We start from the raw sequence: 20,451 nt of genomic DNA on the forward strand, positions 1-20,451 counted from the left end.
ATCGGTAATCTTAAACCAAGGTCTATTATTTGTAAGAAAATAAAACTGTTTATAAGGGACTTGTTGTAACAGATAAATAAGCTGTAGACACTGCACATTGGATGCAGTTCCCTTGTGGTTTATGTGTTGTGGTAATGAACAGAATTGGTAATGCATGTTTTTTGGACCCGTTAGTCCCAACAAACTGAAGTGCTTTTAGATAGCTTTACTAGTCAATGTGGCCCATGTCTTGTCACCAGCTGCATTTGATAAAACTGTATGGTTCGAAACAGTGTACACTGCAGCTACAATTTAAATGAATTTAAAGCAAAAATAGACAAACCAATACGAATGAAGCATTTTGTCATTTTAGCACTTCTTAGGTCATTTAAACACATGTCTTCCTAAAAACATATGCTTAATAGGTTAAGTACACATGTTTTTTTGTTTTCTGGCAATTCTTTAGAATACTAATTCTGCCCAAGCGTCGAAATTCGAGAAACTCGTCAAAGAGAATCGTGAAATGAAAAGGAATTTGGAAGGATTGGGAAGTGAGCAACTGACTCAGTCGAGGAAGGCAATAGAGTTGGAAAAAGTAAGTGACACATCATGTGTTACAGAAACAATTTCCATATAGTTTCAGCTAAACTGAAAAACAATTTCTGGTATTGTTGCTCATGCCAAAGTTATGTCCGAAACCGATTTTTTTAATCAAAGTCCGAAAGTTGGTTAAAATGCAGCAAAATAATGACTGAGTATAAAGTCAGGTACGATTCAAGTCCGTTTATTCAAACTAAAGCACACTCTCGACTCATAAGACTTTATTTTTTGCCGTAGCTTTGGCTTAAACCTTTTTTCAATATGTTTCTAAACCAGAGATACTGTGTTTTAATCTTTGCCGAAGTTTAACTTTATTTTTACCTTGTTCCATTTTTATAATTTAAAGTGTAAATATAGTTGTTTTAGATAATTAACATTTGGATTTGAAAAAAAATCGATATTTTTTCAGTTATTAGACTTGTTGAAATGTGTATTTTATGTTTTTAGACTTCTGACATGTTGAAAGAATCCTGTGTCATGCTGGAACGACAAGTCGAGGAATTGGAAACTTTTAACAATGAGTTGATCGAAAAACAAGACGCTCTTACAAGAGAAAGGTACACATCGAAAATGTTTGGCCTGTTTTACTAACCAAAGTTTTTCGAATCGCTTTAATTTTTGGCCGTTTTGAACCAGTTCCATGTTGACAAATATGACCTGGGCTTTAAACCTGGTCTGTAGTGGTTACTTTTGCGGTTAATAGTTAGTGTTGTAACTATCTCTTACAATGTTTTTGTTTGCACCAGGGACTCGGCTTTGAGTCAATGCTCTACACTCGAAGTTGAGTTGAAATCTTTGCAGCGTGAGTTGAGGAACGAGATGTGTGAAATGGATCAGAATAATAGCGATCAAATCACTGAACTTAAGATTCAGCTTCGCGAGGAAATAAATCAAACTCATGAATCTGCAGAGGAGGTAAAATATTTATTTGCTATGTACTATTGTGTGTAAAAAGCTTTAAAAAAATAAAATAAAACAATCGTTGCGTATTAAACTTATAGAGCTCTTCTGGCAAATGTAATTTTATTCCGACGTTTCGACGTCCTGTACAGTAGGGATGCGCCGAGCCGAGCCAGAACCCGAGTACTCGGTACCGAGCATCGCTGTTTTTAATGCTCGGTGCTCGGCCGAGCAGTTGCACAAACTGACCCGAGCATTAAATTTGCATATTCATGCCCTGCTAAGATACGTAATTAGTGTTCGAAAGGGTGTCTATGAACAAAAACAAATGATTTTTCAAATGTATTAGATTGTGGAAAAACGTGTACTTCCGAGGCCTGTACAGCTTAATACACCGCTGGTGACGTAAGAGACCTAGTAGAGCTAAAACGTAGAAAGGGGATTTTTTGTGACGTCATAATGCACCAAGCGCGCTCAGCCGAGCACCGATCATTAAAGTGAGATGCTCGGTGCTCGACCAAACAGAACATTTGCAGTTTTGGCACATCCCTACTGTACAGGTCGTCTTCGTCAGGGTAAATAACACTGAATGCGACTAGTACAGTGCACGATAAACAAATGGATAAACAAATTGTTTTTGCTTACCAACAAAAAAACAAGTTTTCTACGACCGTTAAAAACGTAGTTCCTAAAGCAGAATATCGTATTTTCTTTTAGAACATTGTAGGTTATTTTCAAGCTAGCCTTTCTTTTACCTATGTTGCCATAGAAAAGGATTTCGCAAGCAATTGTTTTGTTCAATATTAAAAGTAAGTGTTCTAGAACCATTACAGAAAACAAAAACCGGTTCTAGAAGAGGTTTCGGTATTCTTTTTTAGAACATTCTAGGTTCTTTTTAAGCTTGCTTTTTTCGATTTCTGTTACCTATGTTGTTCTAGAAACAGATTTAGAAAGGAATTGTTTTGTTAAACAAAAAAAATCGTGTTTTAGAACCATTCCGGAAAACAAAAACGCTGATGTAGAACAGGATTGTCTGATTTTTTCTGGAACATTCTAGGTTATTTTCAAGCTAGCCTACTTTTACCTATGTTGTTCTAGAACCGGATTTAGCAAGCAATTGTTTCGTTAAATAATAAAAGTAACCATTCCGGAAAACAAAAACACTGTTCTAGAACAGGAACCGGTATTTTATTCTAGAACATTCCAGTTTCTTTTCAAGCTAGGCTCATTTCTATTACCTATTCTACAGTTTCGGGACTTAGAACGCCGTTACAAAATGTTGGAACTAAATGCTACTGGAGTTCAAAGAAAACTGACTGCGGAGAAAGATTGTCGCGATCGAGCAGAGAATGAATTAGAACGTATTAAGTCGGACTTGATTGTGATGCAACAAAGCCTTTCGCGATCCGAACATCAACTGCACATCGAGATCGACCGGTGTGACGAAGCTGAAAAGGAAAAGACTCAACTCCTGAATAGAATGGAGACGGAAAAGGTGGGTTCAGTGTTACTTTTATGTGGCACGAAAAATAATCATCAAACGTTTTAAAATGTCATACGTAGGAACAGATGGAATCTCCAAAAAACTTTTTTTTGTATTTTTCAGAACACCTAAATTTTATTTCCCTAATAACCACTTTCATGAAATCTTTGAAATTATTTTCGCTGACTATACAATAGTTAATTTGACCCCATTTTAAGAACCACTGTTTGGTGATTAGTACATAAATGTATACAAAATACACAAAAGTCAATTATGTAAAAAAAATCACTTTTTGAATAATTGAAAAGGATAGTTGATAGTTTTACTCACCTGGTGCTCTGCCAAAGAGTTGTCTGTAGTTTTGGCCAATCATTAGTTCGGAAACTGGCTGTATTTCTATTTAGGACCTGAAAGCTACATATTTTGTGTGTCATATAACACAACCCAAATGTTGTTAGATTGCCACAAAAAATTTAACCGTTTTTTAGTTTCCGTAAATTATAATCGCAATTAATCTTTATTTTTTGTTGTTTTACGCATATTCAAAGTTATATTTTGTATGTAAGTGTACCTGAATCCAATTTTACCCAAATCCATTTTTAATCTTGGCTTCTTTTTTTTTAGCTTGAACATTCGCATGAGTTGGTGAGATTAAACTGCACCGGAGCCCAACAAATCAAACTTATTGATTTCCTTCAATCGCGCGTCGAAGAACTCGAATCCAGCGACAAAAAGAAGAAAAAGGTACATATGACGTCATCAGCATCCGACGTTATGACTAATTACAAATTAAAAACCTGGATTGACCGATGTCGATTAGTTGAAGCCTTACCACATTACAAATCATTTGTACCTCAAGTATTTTCCGAGTTGGGCGAAGATCCTGATTAACCAAATCGGGTTTAACCGAGTTTTACTGTATAACGAACCTGTATAAATGCAATTTTCTTTATTAGGACGTAATCGTCTAAAGTTGCATTGTTTTTTTGTTTCTAGCAAAAGAAAACGACGGTATATCAGGCACCACTGCAGTACAGGGAATTGTGCGATTTGTTGGAAGAAGAAAAAGCCTCCAATGTAAGGTTGCAGCAACAAGTTAACATGCTGCGGTCGGAGCTACAGGATAGTAACACTAAAGGTAAATGATAAAATAAGTTTGTGGTACAATTACAATATAGGAAAATGTGTGTATTTTTCATTGGTTCCTGAGTTAAAGTTAATCAGAGCAATACCTTTTTTTATCAGTAATCTAAAAGACCGAAACAGGAATAAAATCACCCGCCTTTAAAGTAAAGTTTTTAAATTCCCTTTACAAACGTAAAGATGAAATTGTCCAATCACGGAATTTTCCCAGAAATCTATCACCATGCTTCACGTCAACCGAACATTTAGCAAAATTTAGATTCTAAAATTTATAAAAGCTAATTATCCAACCCTTCTCTTTATCTGCTAAATTAATAATTCAGCTATTTGCGCCACCTATCGAAATTTAGCAAGATGTGGGTCTGTTGTAAGTTATGGTGTTAGTAGCTCTACCAGCTATTCCAGGGTTTTAAAATAAAAAAAGTGTCTCATCACAAAATCCGTGCTTATTATTTTATTGTTGCAAACTGTCTCATCACAAAATCCGTGCTTATTATTTTATTGTTGCTTTTTTCAGTGAAACGTATAAAACACGGTATGGACACACCTTTAAGCCCAGGCTCAATTGCTGCCATCTCATCCATTGTAAAATCTCCCGCCCCATCATCCACTATATCTCCCACGTCGAAAGGAGGCAAACTCAGATCGAAGCCAAGAATGCATCACAATATACCACACAGGTACAGTGATACATAATCAAGTATGAGCTGCCAAAGCTGTTTTTGTATTGTTTACAATCAATATATGCTTTCAAATAGGGATTTAAAATCTGATTACAACTGTTGGCATCTTAGGCCTGTTGTACTTATCCAATTATTTTTATTGGCAGACTTTCAACATGGCTATGCACGCGCGCCACCCGGTGTTCAGTGTGCCTAGCGATCATCCATTTCGGTCACAGTTCGCTGCGCTGCTCCGAATGTTCGGTCACGTGTCACACGAAATGCAAGAAAAGTGTCACTAATACGTGTGGATTACCAGGTAAACAATCCTTTGATTTTGTTTTGTTGTTTTCAAAAATTTTGTTTTGTTGTTTTCAAAGTAACTTGCCTTTATGCTAGAGGTGCAGCTGAATTTAAATTCGGCCGAAACCAGTTTTGTCGGATAAGTTCGGCCGCATCAACCGAATAGTTTATGACGTCACAAAAAGTCGTACGCTACACGTTTGACATGACAACATAAGATCGTTTATCAGTTAAACAGTGGTGCTACACAACAGAATAGTTGTGTTTCTTCGAATTTAAACCCATAGTCGAATTGGTAATTTTTTAATGGGATTCGGAGTTGGAAAATGTAAACGTTTGTTTTGATGTATTTCAGGCGGTTTATTCGAACAGTTCAAAGAGGGGACAAAACCATCGAATCTTTCCCCTATAACTTGTGTGTTTAAAGGCGGGAACCAGGATCAAATGCACGGTTGCTTAAAAGGTTGGTGAACTGCTTTTCTGCATCTGCAGCACTTAACTAGTTGCACTGCATACTCAAATGGATGCTGGTTTTGCTTTCAAGTTGATATTGGATCTATTCTGTGCAAATAAATCTGTGTTTAGTAATTCTCCATTTGTCTTGAGCATTATTTTTATAAAGCTGGCAACAAAAGTATTTACCGGAAGGGGAAAGCATTGTGAACAAAAATGTTCCCAAAAATCCTTTTGTTTGCAATTTTAATTTTAAACCGTGGCAATTTTTTTCTCATTTTGGATTTGTAAAAGAATGGTTTCAATTTTTGTTTACCTATTTAGTACCTAATCACCTTTAAAATAGCCCCTTCGGGTACTATTACGTGTATAAATGTTCATTCCGAAAATTATATTTCTAAACAAAGCAAATGAAAAAAAAAGTGTATCCCCATTTTTTTGAAACCCGTTGTTATGCAACAAAAAAAAACAAAAACAAAAAAAAAAAAATTTTCAAATATAATTTATTTTCACCATATTTTTCACAAGTTGTATGGAAAACTGCATACTTCCAATATTTTCAGTGTTGTGTGGCGACGATTCTTGGGCATCACGTACAGTCCGTCTAACTTCCACACACCTTCGAATTCTTCCCCTCAACGCAAAGTCTCCGTCTAAAGGTGAAAAGGATGACGTCATCGACTTGAGCAAGGCCGCTTACGTACACACCGACGTCAGCCAAGCGGAACTACCAGGCACTGCTAGACAAGGTTCGTGGTATTATTGAGATTTTTTCCTACTGTAAGCTGAGGTTTTTTCAACAGTAATGTATTTACAACAGTTGTAAGTCGGGCCGGGTCCGGGTGTTGATTTTGTGTAACCAATGGGCTTGATCCGGGCCTGACTTTAGATTCTGTGTCAGTAGTTTCTTAAAATATAAATTACCAAGCTAAGTATCCAGTTGCTGAATATAATCAAATGCCCAATAGCCCCGAAACGCCCTTTTTCGCCCATTTTCATTATGGTCCAGTGTCTTTTTTCACACTTTCGGGTCTTTGAAGTGTCGCGTGGTCCACAGAGAGTTTTTTGCGTTTTACTGCGGTGTAATATTTTTTTGACGGTGGAATCCTATTTGTCCAAGCAGAAAATAAAAAAAAACGTTTTCATGTCTTTCAGACTCACAATCTATGAACAACTATTTAAAAACCAACATAAGAACTACGCAAATCGCAAAAGTTTCACAACATTTTCTGTATAGTCGCTTGAGTTTATCTACTGTCGCACAATCAGGTTATTTAAAAAAAGCAACAAACACCTCTAACCACCCCCAAAAAATGTAAAAACAATCTATTTTGTATACCTATTTTCAATTTATTGGCTTTGTTTCAGATCTTCCTTACGTGTTTAAGATTCACACTGGTTCAAGCAATTCGTGTTGGCCAGCCCGTTCAGTATTTTTCCTCGCAGCCGGTTACGCCGAGAAACACCAGTGGGTCGAAAAACTCGAGGCGGTGACGTCACGACACAACGGATCGCGAAACATTAGCAATAATGCGGTAAGTCAGCAAAATTCGACCAAGAAGTATTTCTTTTCGTGGCCTGCAAAGCAATTCCTGGAACACTATACTAAGATTTAAACATTACCTTTAAACCCATCGAATATTTGTACCCTCTTTGCTTTGCCTACAAATGAACATATTATGTTAAAAAAGTGCGCTTTGCAATAGCCTGATTTGGATTGTGTGTAGTGTTAATAAAAGCACCTACACATACAGCCTATTGCTAGACCAGCGGTTCCCAAACTGGGGTCCGCGGTCCTTTAGGGGTCCGTGGGGCAATTTTGGGGGGACCACGAAGCGGTTGAAGTAATTCTATAATCTTATTTGGCGTCAGTTTGTGCCACTAAATAAGTTTTAATCAAAGTAAAATTGAGAATCGACTGCCTCCATTTCTAAACAATGGCCTTTATTGAATGCAACTATCAAAAATGCAATTGTTCGCGCACAATTGTAATGTTTTTTGTCCTGTTTGTGATGTCACATGCTGTCTTTGGATGATTGTTATGCGCAATTTTGCATAACTAGCTAAAATCATGCAATCATCTTTCGTTTTTATGAAACACACATTTAGGCTTAAGGACCGCGAGCCCTCGAAATAATGGCAAAGGGACCGTTTTGAAAAAAATATGAGAAAGTTTGGGAACAACTGTGCTAGACGATGTTGCTTAATGACGTTTAGCAGAGTTGCATGCTGGTCCGAACGGACAACGTTTTTGAGAAGCCCGTTTTGGCCCGAAAATTTGATTACACTGAGCAATTAAAGACAATGGAATAAACAAGACGTTTTAAGGCTGTTTGGCATTAAGTTAAGTCCAGTAACTAGCTAGTTAGCTAGGCAATTGATATTTAAAAAATATTGACACAAAAAATCCGGCCCGAATCAAGCCCGTTTGTCAAAAAAAAAAAAAAACGCTCAGCCTCAACCCGGGCCGAAAAGCCTTGCCCGATTTACAGCTCGGACGTGGAAGATTCATGCGGCTGTCGGTAATCTTCAACTTTTTTCTTTGCAGAAAATTCTCGGAAATGAAATTTTGACTTTATTAAGCGATGAAAAACTGGAAATGAACTGTTCCCTTCCCATATCTGACAAGGTAACAAAAACAATGCTTATACAATTCGCTAAAAACAAGTTTTTTACTACATTTGCTCTAAATACCAGCACGTAGTCAAAATACAGCCAACCAAATCGAGCTGCGTTGTGTCGTTCCGAATTCGAGACTTTGATTACACGTATCAAATCAAAATTTGAACGTTTTTTTTTTCAAACAAAAGTGTCCAATTTTTTTAGATATGTATAACACAGAAATTGCACCAAAAACACAAAACTGAAATTTTTCTCTTTTAAAGAAAAAAATTTCCTGCTGTCGTGATTGTATGCTATAGTCTCATATAGCCAGAGTTGCTATCGACATGGACGCTAAAATAACCACAACCGAAAAAATAAATTTTCATACGAAACGAAACAAACGTTTCCGACCAAATCGTTGCATTTATACGAGCCATGACATAATTCTATTTTTATGCCAGGAGCAATCTGTTCCAGCAGCTCTTTTTTATGTAGAAAAGACTCAAGGTCTAGGTTTAATTTTAATTCTAGCAGGGATTTGACTTGTAATTGTTGAAAATAAGACAAAATCAGGACTGAAGTCATAAACAAGGACATTTCTTAGAAATAAGGACAATAAACTATTCTAAGACATTGTCCTTTAAAGTAAGGACAAATATAAATAAGGACGGCTTGTCAACCCTGAATATAACTACTTGCCAATAACCCCATAACATTTATTGCAGCATATTTTGTTCGGTTGTGACGAGGGACTTTACCTACTTGCCCCAAGTACATCAGCTGTATCAACACGAGCTAACATGACTCAGGTGAAAGGAGTGGGGAAGGTTTTTCAGATGATTTTACTTTCTAAACATCAAGTTGTCGCTATTGAAGGATCCAAACACCGACTTGTTACATTCGACATTTCCACGGTAAGTTTCGGAATGTTAAAGTTAGACTAAATAACCGCAGGCTAGGCCTGGCGTAGTTTGATTTGCAATAAGTATGCCGTGATCGCTGGTCTGCATCGACGCTTCAGGACTGATCTCAGTTTAATTGTATTCATCTTAGATTAAATAAAGTTTCATTGTTTAATATCACATGAAAGAGTTTTTTTCGTCTCGTTAAAATGGTGTTGTGGTAAAAATGAGACAGATCGAAACACATCAGTTTAATAATTCCAAAAATTTCGTTCTTTTTTTCTTGCGGGTAGGTTATAATTTTTTTCCCTTTTTTACAATTTTTGACTTTAATTTCAACAAAATGGCTAATTGTTGAAGAAAATAGTTTGTGTAAGTTTCAAAAGACCGAAGTAATAATCACAAAAAAAGAAATTAAACACGTTTTAAAAAAATATTGTTGCTACAAAATTTGTTTCCAAAAATTACCCCAAATAAGTTAACAAAAATTCGTAATTTCCCAAAATCCCGATTTACAGATCACCGACCACAAGGTGGCGGTGCAGGACGCCGAGGTAGAGAACTGTCACGTGATCGCATGTGGTCACGCGGAGGGAGTCTACTACTTGTGTGCGGCTTCTGCATCAAGTGTCACCATTCTTAAGTACAACGAACGACTGAAGAAGTTTTGCAAACAAAAGGTGAGTAAACATTCTGCGCTCTTAGGCTTTTCGTATCAGTCACTTTCATACATGAGAAGGGCGTCAGTCGTTCTGTAGTCAGTGGGCGACCTTTTCCGAATCGCAAATTAAGAATTGTGCCCAGTGGTCCTGGACGCGTGATCCATATACAGACATAAAAATACTCATCCGGATTTGTATGTTCGTATAAATACTGGATTCGTATATATACTGATCCGGATTCGTATAAACACTGATCCGGATTCGTATATACACTGATACGGATTCGTATAAATACTGGATTCGTATATATAGTGATCCGGATTCATATACATACTGGATTCGTATATATACTGATCCGGATTCGCATACATACTGGATTCGTATAAATACTGATCCGGATTCGTATATACACTGATACGGATTCGTATATATATAGTGATCCGGATTCATTTACATAGTGGATTCGTATAAATACTGGATTCGTATATATACTGAACCGGATTCATATACATACTGGATTCGTATAAATACTGATCCGGATTCGTATACATATTGGATTCGTATAAATACTGATCCGGATTCGTATACATACTGGATTCGGAAATACAGATCCGGATCCGTAGCGCCCGTTGTTCGAATCATGTAAAAAACTGTTTTTCCGATCCACACAAAAAACAATCGAGTATATTTTAAAATAAACAAGGGAACGCGTTTTACTAGACCAGGGTTTATTTTAAAATAAACAAGGGAACGTTTTACTAGACCAGGGACAAACTTAAACTTTGTAGGTTTTTGACATTGTTAATATCTAATCATCCCCGAGGTTGTTTCGACGTTTGACAAATGCTTTGTCTTGCAGGAGGTTGCAACCAGCGAACCGTGCACTTGTATGCTTTTCACCGCTTGTAGTGTTATCATAGGAACGAACACCTTCTACGAAATCGATCTCACCGACTACAAAATCGACGGTAAAATTTATTCCTTAAACACCGCATCTTTTTACATTAAATATCTTAGTTGTATTCCATATTTGGAGTCTCGTGGACAAAACAATACAAAAGAAATTCCAGCGTACTAACTTTCCAAATATAAAATCGATTTGAAAGCATCCCATGTTTCTACCTATAAGCACACATCTGTTTATTTGGTGACAAAAACATTGACCGGCATTCCAGTTTTTGGAAGTAACAGGCTAAAAAGCCATGCCTCACCAAATCTGTTCATAACCGCAAATCTGTTCATAACCGCAAATGGGCTGTGCCAATACAGTCATTTTTTTTAATTGCTGTACTGATGAACCCTATGGGTGGAAACAATGTGCACTGTCTGCAGCTTACTCATCATGTAATACATCATGCTTTTATACCCTATGTATTCCTGCAGAATTCCTTAACATCGGCGATCGCGCTTTATCCCGTCGTCTCAAGGATTCCAGCATCTTTCCTGTTGCTGTGTTGAAAATAAAAGATGAAGAGGGAAGGCAGGAATTCCTACTCTGCTTCCACGGTTAGTTAAATGTGACAAGTTCAGAGTAAGAGATGTTGTTTTGTGGTTAATACTTAATAGGCAGATCCGTATAATTTGTACAGCGCATTATAAAGTGTAAATCAGTTATCATGCCCTTAAGTAACTATTTAAGTTACGTAACAATGTCAATTATGACGCCATTTCCAACCATCTTCGTAAAATTCTTTGAATATTATTTTTTGTGTCTTATTATTATTGTTACATTGTGTTTAGAATTCGGTTTGTTTGTTGATGGATTTGGACGGTTGACAAGAGAAGGACAGATCAGCTGGTCAAGAATGCCTTTGTCGTTCGGTAAATATATGGCAGAAGTTTTAATTATTTACATTATTATCATTCGTCACCCAAGAAGAGTTCTGTCACTTGCAACTTTTCCTTGTTTTTCTCTGAACTTAGCTAAACACCAATATGATCAACATAACTTCTGTTTTTGTGTCGTGTATATTTTGATCAACATGGCGTTAAAAAATATCACACCTCAGTTGTTTAATGTAGAGCTGCGGTCCGTAAAGTGATGGTCGGATTTGGTCCACTAATATCCTAATTCCTGCTCAACTCTTCAAAATGCCTTGCCATAATCGTAAAACTAACTTTTCAAAACTCATTTTTATTTCAGTCACCCAACAGCCTAAAGCCTGAAAATTTTTATATTTTTGCACATAGTAATTTTTTTTAAAATTTTGGTGATTTTTTGTTTGTTTTAGAATACAGAGAACCATATCTTGTCGTGGTCCAATTTAATTCTGTGGAAATATTACAACTTGATTCTACACAAGATGTATCAGCAGAGGAGGCAGTGATCGACCATTCATTCTTATCATTTCCAAGGTATTATTTCTAGCTGCAGGTTGTGTGAAACAGAGCATTTTCATGTTTGTCAAACCTACATGTTTATGACACTGTGCTTTTTGGCAGTTGTCCGGCAAATACGTTTTTAATCAAACGATGTTAAAAACCGCAAGTATTTAGTTAGTCCATCATTTCGATTTAATTTCTTTTTTCCGTGCTGCAATATTGCGGTTAACATCATAAGATGTAGGGTAAAATTAGTGATGTACCGAATCGGCAAAATTTCGATTCGGCCGAAACCGAATATTCGGTGGTTTTGCCGAATAAATTCGGCCGAATCAACCGAATCATTTATGACGTCACGCGAAGCCGTACGCTATGCGTTTGACATGAAAATATATGTTTATCTACCAGGCAATTAGTGCAGAATGGTTGTGTTTAGTCCCTATTTTAGTTCTGTGGGGTTTAAAATTGCCTCAAGCATGATTGCCAACCCGACAATGAATTACTGATTACTTGTCTGCAGTGGAAAAACGATAATGTGTAAAAAAAGATAATGATTGGCGCGATTTTCGTTGGTACTAAGCAGAAAAGACACGTTTAACGCTTTAAATATGCGTTCGTAACAGATTCGGTTTCGGCCGAATCGCAACAAATTATTCGGCCGAAACCGAATCTTTGCAAAAGTGGCCGATTCGGCCGAATAAATTCGGCAAACCGAATATTCGGTACATCTCTAGTTAAAATCATAATATCAACACTTATGCATGTTTTAAAACAACAACAACAAAAATATCAACGCACCAGGGAAATAAGTGATAAGCAAGCTGCAGACAGTGGACACTGTTTTTTCAACTTGGATTTCAAAAAAATGACTTTTACCTACAGTACAATTAAATTTTTATTTACAAATTTTTTTTTAAGTAAGCTGCAGACAGTGTCGCGACCAATTTGTTCCTAGCTGCACTGATGAGACTTTAGAGGTCGAAACGGTGTGCACTGTCTACATACAGCGTACTTAAATAAAAACCAATTTGTAAATAGAAATTAACTCGTACTGTAGACAAAACTCATTTTTTCAAATGCAAGTCCATAAAAATATAATGTATATATAAAAAAAAAATATAAAGCAATATAATGAAGCAGTTTTTTTACAATGCTTACTGATGCCGTCTTCTACGCCTGTGGTGTTTCAAGTTATTTTCGGTGGTCGTTTATAGTTCATTGCTCCTTTAACAATGCTTGTGTTGTCATATATAGTGGTCGATTTCTGGGTCCTGCTATCACTAGTGGCGCTGTTTACCTCAGTTCGGTGGAAGGTTCTCGAACTTCAGTGTTCTGTTGCAAAGGAAATATGAAGGGTGGAAGCAGAGAAGCTGTTAAGTAAGTTTTCACCAACAAGACTTTACTACAATAAACCTACCTCGGTCAATCCGGATCTGTTTGGCCAAAATTTGTCCGGATTAGGCGGATATCCTGATTAACCGAAGTTTAGCCTACTGCGTATAAAATGACTGAAGACGCATTATTGAAAAGATTTGTTTATCGTTTGTAAACTTAATTTTTAACTCCTTTTTTGAACATTTTAAGTTGGTATAATTAACCCTGCTGACCACTTTTCCTGACCCAAACCAAAAGTTATTTTAAAAATTGTCATTCCTATTTTACCTCCTAATGCTATTTTAACTAAAACTAATTTTACAATCCTGAAACAATAATCCGTATGAATATTACACATACTTATTAAAGCAAAAATGAAGTAAAAAGACCAACAAAATGTGTCTTTACCAAATTATAACCAGCATAAACCATTTTCCATAGAATCGCCAACAAACGCCGGTACGCTGCTCTATCAGCGTCGACCGACTCGCTAGCGTCGCCCACGGTCAAGAGATCATCGGCATTGAGCGACATGTCCAACCTACGTGAGTCACGTGATATTTCGTCATCTTGTCAATCAATCGACACAAGCAGATGGACAAGCGGCACAAGTGACTGGTGAGTGATACAACCCGATGAGTTTACTTTCTGATAGATGCCAAAACCTTTTTTTCGGTCAAACCTACGTGGCGTTTTCCATAAGCGCTTGCGAACGAACTGCCTCGACAATTTCAGTGCACAAAAAATCCATTTCAATAATAAACCAAATAATAACCTACATCCAATAAGCATACCAGTGTTGTAAGCGGGGCTGAAATTCGAGCCCGACCCCGAAATCAAAAGTACGATCCCGGTCCGAACCGTTTTTGAGAAGCCTGTTTTGACCCGAAAGTTTAATTGACAGGCCTATAATAAAGATGACAATAGGTTATGACCAGAAACTGGCCACTAAGCTAAGTAAATTAGGGTGCTTTTGTGACAAGACACCCGAATAATTGGACCAATTGTAGGCTTTTCTCTATTGTAGTCATGTTGTGAAGAAATTTATTTTTGCAGTGACGCTATTTCGGTTGACACGAACACCGACAGTGAAACATTGATCAACACGGCGACTGACAGCGACACTGTAGTGCCAAGCAGTGAGGTATGTCGTATTACATTTTGTCACTGTCACTGAGGGGCCAAGTACTAGATACCGGGTATTTCATAGTTTAGTGCTGAAACGAAACTTGCTCAAGGTTATGAGAAAATAAATTTCTAAGTCAGGATGTGCCCTTTTTTTCCTGTGCAAATTTCGTCCTACAGCGGCAGTTTGTCAGAGAAATAGTAATTTAGTCAAGTAATTTTGTCACATAAAAAAACGCAGTGCGTTGTGAGATGCCTTGAGCAATAGCCATTTGCTAATCGGTATTAAGACAAAAAGTTGAAAAGGTACAAAAATAGACCTACTGCAATTAAAATATCGGCTTTACATATCGGTTATGGGCCTACTTGAGTACCGATAATCGGTAACGACCTTAAAAATACGTGTCGGTATATCTCTAGTCATGTTATCCTAAGTATTAACTACAGATGGCTTTCAAACAAAAAAAGTTTAAACTCCCGTCCCAACGCTTACTACAAATTCTATTAAAAAAATCGTATCTCCTTGCAGGAAGGCAGTACGTCTGACGCCTATTCCGATGACGTTAGTGCGCGTTTAAGATGGCGACCTGTGCAAAGCTCAACAACCCGCAAAGCAGCGCCTGCTAAACCGGCCCGACGCAGAGACATGGCGTCAGGATCCAAATATGGTCAAGTGCCATCAACGGAAGTTTAACGAAAAGGCCACAGAGCATGCTTATTGTATTCAGTATCTATTTTTACTCGAAATTTCGGGTTTCCTCTCCTGCACTCGCGTATATTTGCAGATATCAAATTGAGACCTAATTTTATAAGTCATTTGCGTAATGAACTGGCAAAGATATCAGTTTGTCAAGCGAGATGCATTATTTATCTCGCCTCAAACTTACACGTATTTTCTCCTGTTTGTGGTGGCATTTTCAATTTTCTTGGCGTTTTTATAAGTAGCTCTTTGGAGATTTTGGAGACGCAATAAGCCATTTGTCGTTATTTAATTAACTTTTTAGTATTTCCTGAAACGAGCCACTAGAGAAAAGTGTTTACTGTTTAAGTTGTAGGAATGCCCACTGCATGTGTATTGTCATTAAAGTTGCTAGAAAAATTAAAAATTTTCTAATAAACACCGTTTTTTTGGCAATCATCATTTAACGCAAAAAAAAATTTTGTTAAAACCTTTCTTCCATGCACTGCTGCTCCTACGTACTGTTTCATATGTTCTCGTATCCACAGCACCGTGTTAATATCTACGCTGAGTTGTAATTAAAAGTAACGGTGTGCGTGTGCTTAGACACAACTTGGAAAATGGAAAAAGCTTCCCGACAAGGCAATGGAGTTTAGCTGTGGGTAGCCTGTATGTAATAAAGTAGTCATGTACGGAATTTTCAATTTGGCCATTTATTCGGCCAAATTGGCTATTATTTGCAAAGATTCGGTTTCAAATGATTCTGCCGAAACCGAATCTTTTACGATCTCAAATTTGAAAGGTGTATTTTTTGCTTAATAGCCTACGGAACCGCACAATCCTTTTAACTACGTCATAACTAAAATCGCGTCATTTATGATAAATTTCGGCAAAAGCAAAATTAAGCCAATTGGGTGCGTCTATGCATAGTAAAAGGTCATTTTGGTCTAATTTGTTCTCTTTTAAATGGGAGTCAACAAACGTTTTGCCCAGATCCAGTTGAATTTAGGTAAGAATTTTTAATCTGGCTCTAGGCCTAGGTCAAAAGTAGTTAGCTACAACGCCTTTGTCCAGTCTACGCAATGTAAAGTTTCTGTTTTTGTGTAGCCCCGTGTTTGACGACCTCTGCTATGAATGATGTATCTCTGCCATTTAGTTTTTTATTTTACATGCATCACGTATGCTATTAATTGAACACCATGATTCTATATCACGCTCTTCAAATAGTCCTGGGTTTTTGTACCAAAAAATCGTTTTAGGATATTAAAAGAGTTTTTTTAAATGTTTTTTTAGCAATTGAAAATCTTGTGCAAACTTTGCCCTTTAGATTTTTTAAAAAATCTTTATAATCAGTCATGCGTGTAAGAAGTAAAGCGTGACTGCTGAAATTGTTTTGTTTTTGGGACTTTTTTCAACCAAAGACGCGAACGCGATATCTTTAACTCAACTATGATAGCACGAAAAGTAAGTTTTGGAATTTCAAGATGTATTCAAACTTCTGCTATCAACCCTGCTAAGCTGAGCAAAACAGGTAATTTATTATTTTTGTGAACACCTTTGGTTTCTTCATCACTTAGTTTTTTGATAATGTAGATTCTAAAAATAAAGGTTTTAAACATTTTTGGTACCATAAACTAAAAATCGAACATTGTCAAAGCACATTAAAAAGGTGAAAGATTCTTACAACATGAAGAGGAAAAATGTAATGTAATCTATGCAAATGACTGCAGTATTGTAAATACAAGATTGTTTGATTTTTTGTGAACATAAGGTCTTAATTTGCACAAGGTCAGTCCAATAGCTTTCAAAATCCAATCTACTTGTATGACCCCAACAAAACGTGCTTCTAAGCCCCACAGGCTAGAAACATAAAACTTTGGTTTAGTGACCACCCATTTCAGCGTAGAGCAAAGCATCATTTGAAGTATTAACATGGTTGCCACTTAAAAATTTACAACATAGAGTGTAATAAAACATGCGAAGGTTTTAAAACTGCTGATTCAAATTAAACACACCTTTTCCAGCTTCTAAGGCACTTAAGGCAACAGCAGTAAAACAACCGAAACCTGTTACTGATGCTCATCTCCTCACCACCAGATGCTGTGGATTGAACAAGTTCAAGGAAGGGGAGGATCCAGAATTAAAACCAGATTCTGAATATCCTGACTGGTATGACAATATGATTTATTAAGTTAATGCTTGCTTCAAAACAATTTATCCACCAGACTTTTCTGATTTACTATGGGCATGTATACAAGCTTTCTGAATAAAATAAGCACCACGCTGGCAAACTTGCAAGCTGTGGGCCAAACACAAGATATGCACCATAGTTTTCTTGATGACTAACAAAAACACTGTTTGTCATTCAAATAATTGTGATTAAAGCTAGATTTGTGTCCTTCATTTTTTTACTTCTGCGAGTTTTGTAGTTAACCAAATAGCAACTTGTACATTTCAATCTGCCTCAAGAACATTTGTTTGTATGCTATGACAGAATACCTTACTGCTCCATAAAAATGACATCAGTGTATATGATTGAAAATCAAATATATATTGTTTGAATTTATATAATTTTACAAAACTTATTGGTTCCTCCATTCGTTGTTTCCCAAAGTGTAGGTCCCAACCCAAAATGAGTCAACTATTTGCATTGAGGTGCTGTTTTTTTAACAATGGCATCTATTTTTTACTTTGTTTCATAGTGTTTCTTGTTTTGCTTGGATTTAACATGTTGACTGCCAACTACGAGTTATCTCGTAGTTGTCGATCTAGCCAGGGTTGCCAGATACGGGTATACTCGGAGAAGACTTATTTGATTGTAACGCACTTAAAACGAGCTGGCATCTCGAACTAACGTCAAGGATGCGTTGTGGCAACACCGAGACACCCTACACCAGCATGTTACCTACGAGTTAACTCGTAGCATGGCACAAAATATTTTGACTTTCTGATTTCAGAAAGCCACTAAAACAAATTTGGCAAATTTAAGCACAACATAGGAATATCGCTTGGCAGTCAACTTGTTAAATTTTTGCAGAATAATAATTATAATTTTATAACAATTTTCTTTGACATAATAATGGTTGATTTTGTTTGTGAAACCATCTGTTGTTTGCCGGGTTACTGCTGTCTGTCCTGCAATGCATCAAAACTGCTCTAAAGTTCAGGCTAAATTGGAATGAAACAAAGAATAATGTCTGTTAGATTTTGATGAAACATTCCTAACAGGCATAGTAATTTTACATAAACCAAAATTTTTTGAAAAGCTGTACTAATTTACAGACAAAATAGTAATCATAGATACATATTGGCAGTGAGTCACCACAAAACATTTTTAAAAGTATTTGGGTCCTGTCTACAGTTTTTGGGAACCGCTGTCCTATGTCCAGATAAGACTGTGTGAAAGTCTTGTTTCCATTTTAAGGCTAACTTCATTCTTTCAAAAGTATATTTTGTTGAGTAAAGGTTAGCAAAAGTAAAAAAAATAGCTCTTGTAATTGTAACAGAGAGAAATTCTTTTGTGTCAGCGTAATGCATATCTTAAAAGGGAAAGTTTGGATTAGTTTTCAACAATAAATAAAATTACTAATAACATTTTCAATTACTACGTGCATTAGAGATTATACATTATTCATTGCTACAATTTATATGTTGACTATAACTTATTATTAATAATAGTCTCTTTTCAAAGGTTATGGGATATCAAACTTGGAAAGCCAGAACACTACACCGAAATGGACCCGACCACCAAAGAATATTGGTGGGCATTGGCGAACGAGCGTCGTTACATGATTAATCTCCCCAAAAAAGGAAAAGGGTTTTCCTTGCCTCCCAAGCCACATGAACTTTCATTTAAAAGTCGATTGCCCCTAAAGACACCGGAGGAAAAATTAAAAGAAGCAAAAAGCTAAAGTAGTCACTTTTTTGTACTGAAATCTTGTGAAGGCTGCTGATAAAGGATGTTAAAGCAACCTGTGAAATTTATTTTCAAAAACTTTTAAATGCCTGTTTAGGTTTGACAATTGCACCTATTCACAACCTTTATGTTCCTATTAAGTATCATTAAATGCAGATTTCTTTACTGTGCATTTATGGTTAATAAAAGTAAAGTTTCTTCAAATTTCAATATAAAAGCAGGTTAGGTTTGAAGAGGTCAAGCATTTACCGTTTAGTTTTTTTTTTATCAGTTAAAGGTTCAATAGCCTTAGAGATTTCGAAAATCGGGTGAAAATTTCTGGTTTTTGATTCCGGTTTGGAGGTTTGGTAGGAGGCTAAAACCGGTTATGACCAGTTTGAAACTGGAATATTCCAGCGAAAACCCACCAAAAACCGAATTTCTCTTCGATTTTTGGACCCCCGAAATCGAAAGAAGGGAAAAGCTATAGCCTTAGGTTTTGAGATTTCGATTCGTCTTTTAACCGGTTTAGAGGTTCGGCAGGAGGCGGAAGTCGGTCTAAACAAGTTTGTAACTGAAATATTTTTGGCGAAAACGACTAAAAACCGGAGTTTTCTTCAATTATTTGATCAACAAATTAAAGAAAAAACGTTTTTGAAGCCACAATTGCAATATTGTTCTTATTTAAACACTATACACGGATGTTTAATGTCGCATGCAACAGCCCAAATAGATAAAAAAGCGAGATGTTTTATTACTGAAACGTTTCGTCAAATGCTCGTGTATAGGTTGAAATAGAAAGCGGAGTTATAACGTTTTTAGAGCCGGTTTCAAAGGTCAAAGAGGTCAAGGTCTTGTCTAACATGTTCAGAATCTGGGGTCAGGGTTTTAAGGTTCTTGATTGCTGAGGAATTGTTGAGGAATTATTAATTTATGTTGCAAACTGTGGTTTATATACCAGTACTATCATCCGGTCAATTTAATAAACTTTAACCCAACCACAATAGGACTCCATATTGCTTGTTTCCTCTTTTACAATAAATCCTTTTTTGAAATAAAAAATAAAAATTTTAACTCCCCAACTTTTTTTCCAACACCACATCATCAACATTTAACTCTTGAGTTCCCGCAGCCAATCAGCGCTCAGCGTGTTTTTGGTGTGCCAAAGTCATTCCAGTCAAAGTCATTTGTCTCGTGGTGTTTGCGGCGTGCGGAGGTGGAAACATCGAGAAGTTACAAGGTAAATCCAATTTCTTGTCTTTAACTATGCTACATTATAGGAAATACCAATATTTTGGCGTATGCGGACATTTAAACCAAATCGTAAGCATTTCATCTTCGTATTTTTTATTATGAATGCGCTTG

The 20,451-nt window shown here is 36.5% G+C and overlaps 2 protein-coding genes across 2 annotated transcripts in view; both read left to right on the plus strand.

Moving 5' to 3' along the window:
* LOC145213410 (uncharacterized) overlaps positions 1-15,792 on the plus strand; it is a 28,919-nt gene extending 13,127 nt beyond the window's left edge. The window contains exons 21-42 of the mRNA XM_080081665.1: positions 446-574; positions 1,027-1,136; positions 1,326-1,494; positions 2,729-2,974; positions 3,587-3,706; positions 3,959-4,100; positions 4,623-4,785; positions 4,935-5,086; positions 5,426-5,533; positions 6,087-6,272; positions 6,892-7,058; positions 8,072-8,152; positions 8,853-9,041; positions 9,548-9,709; positions 10,551-10,659; positions 11,075-11,197; positions 11,432-11,512; positions 11,923-12,046; positions 13,268-13,390; positions 13,829-14,005; positions 14,444-14,531; positions 15,042-15,792. Coding sequence (XP_079937791.1) covers positions 446-574; positions 1,027-1,136; positions 1,326-1,494; positions 2,729-2,974; positions 3,587-3,706; positions 3,959-4,100; positions 4,623-4,785; positions 4,935-5,086; positions 5,426-5,533; positions 6,087-6,272; positions 6,892-7,058; positions 8,072-8,152; positions 8,853-9,041; positions 9,548-9,709; positions 10,551-10,659; positions 11,075-11,197; positions 11,432-11,512; positions 11,923-12,046; positions 13,268-13,390; positions 13,829-14,005; positions 14,444-14,531; positions 15,042-15,206 — 3,114 coding nt within the window. The 3' untranslated portion in view covers positions 15,207-15,792. The remainder of the gene's footprint in view (positions 1-445; positions 575-1,026; positions 1,137-1,325; positions 1,495-2,728; positions 2,975-3,586; positions 3,707-3,958; positions 4,101-4,622; positions 4,786-4,934; positions 5,087-5,425; positions 5,534-6,086; positions 6,273-6,891; positions 7,059-8,071; positions 8,153-8,852; positions 9,042-9,547; positions 9,710-10,550; positions 10,660-11,074; positions 11,198-11,431; positions 11,513-11,922; positions 12,047-13,267; positions 13,391-13,828; positions 14,006-14,443; positions 14,532-15,041) is intronic.
* Positions 15,793-16,468: 676 nt separating this feature from the next.
* On the plus strand, positions 16,469-19,311 carry LOC145213411 (large ribosomal subunit protein mL54-like). Its single transcript, XM_080081666.1, has 3 exons — positions 16,469-16,722; positions 17,216-17,360; positions 18,883-19,311. Exons 1-3 carry the CDS (start codon positions 16,641-16,643, stop codon positions 19,100-19,102), a joined length of 447 nt encoding a protein of 148 aa, XP_079937792.1. The 5' UTR covers positions 16,469-16,640; the 3' UTR covers positions 19,103-19,311.
* The last annotated feature ends 1,140 nt before the right edge of the window (positions 19,312-20,451 follow it).

The sequence above is a fragment of the Phallusia mammillata genome, chromosome 2 (assembly GCF_965637545.1).
Source record: "Phallusia mammillata chromosome 2, kaPhaMamm4.hap1.1, whole genome shotgun sequence".
In the NCBI taxonomy this organism is placed as follows: Eukaryota; Metazoa; Chordata; class Ascidiacea; order Phlebobranchia; family Ascidiidae; genus Phallusia; species Phallusia mammillata.

Excerpts from the sequence above, each read along its gene's own strand:
- LOC145213411 (XM_080081666.1), top strand. The coding sequence starts at position 16,641 with ATGATAGCACGAAAAGTAAGTTTTGGAATTTCAAGATGTATTCAAACT. Across the intron at positions 16,723-17,215 it reads TGCTAAGCTGAGCAAAACAG|CTTCTAAGGCACTTAAGGCA; the intron begins GTAATTTATTAT and ends CACCTTTTCCAG. Across the intron at positions 17,361-18,882 it reads GATTCTGAATATCCTGACTG|GTTATGGGATATCAAACTTG; the intron begins GTATGACAATAT and ends CTCTTTTCAAAG.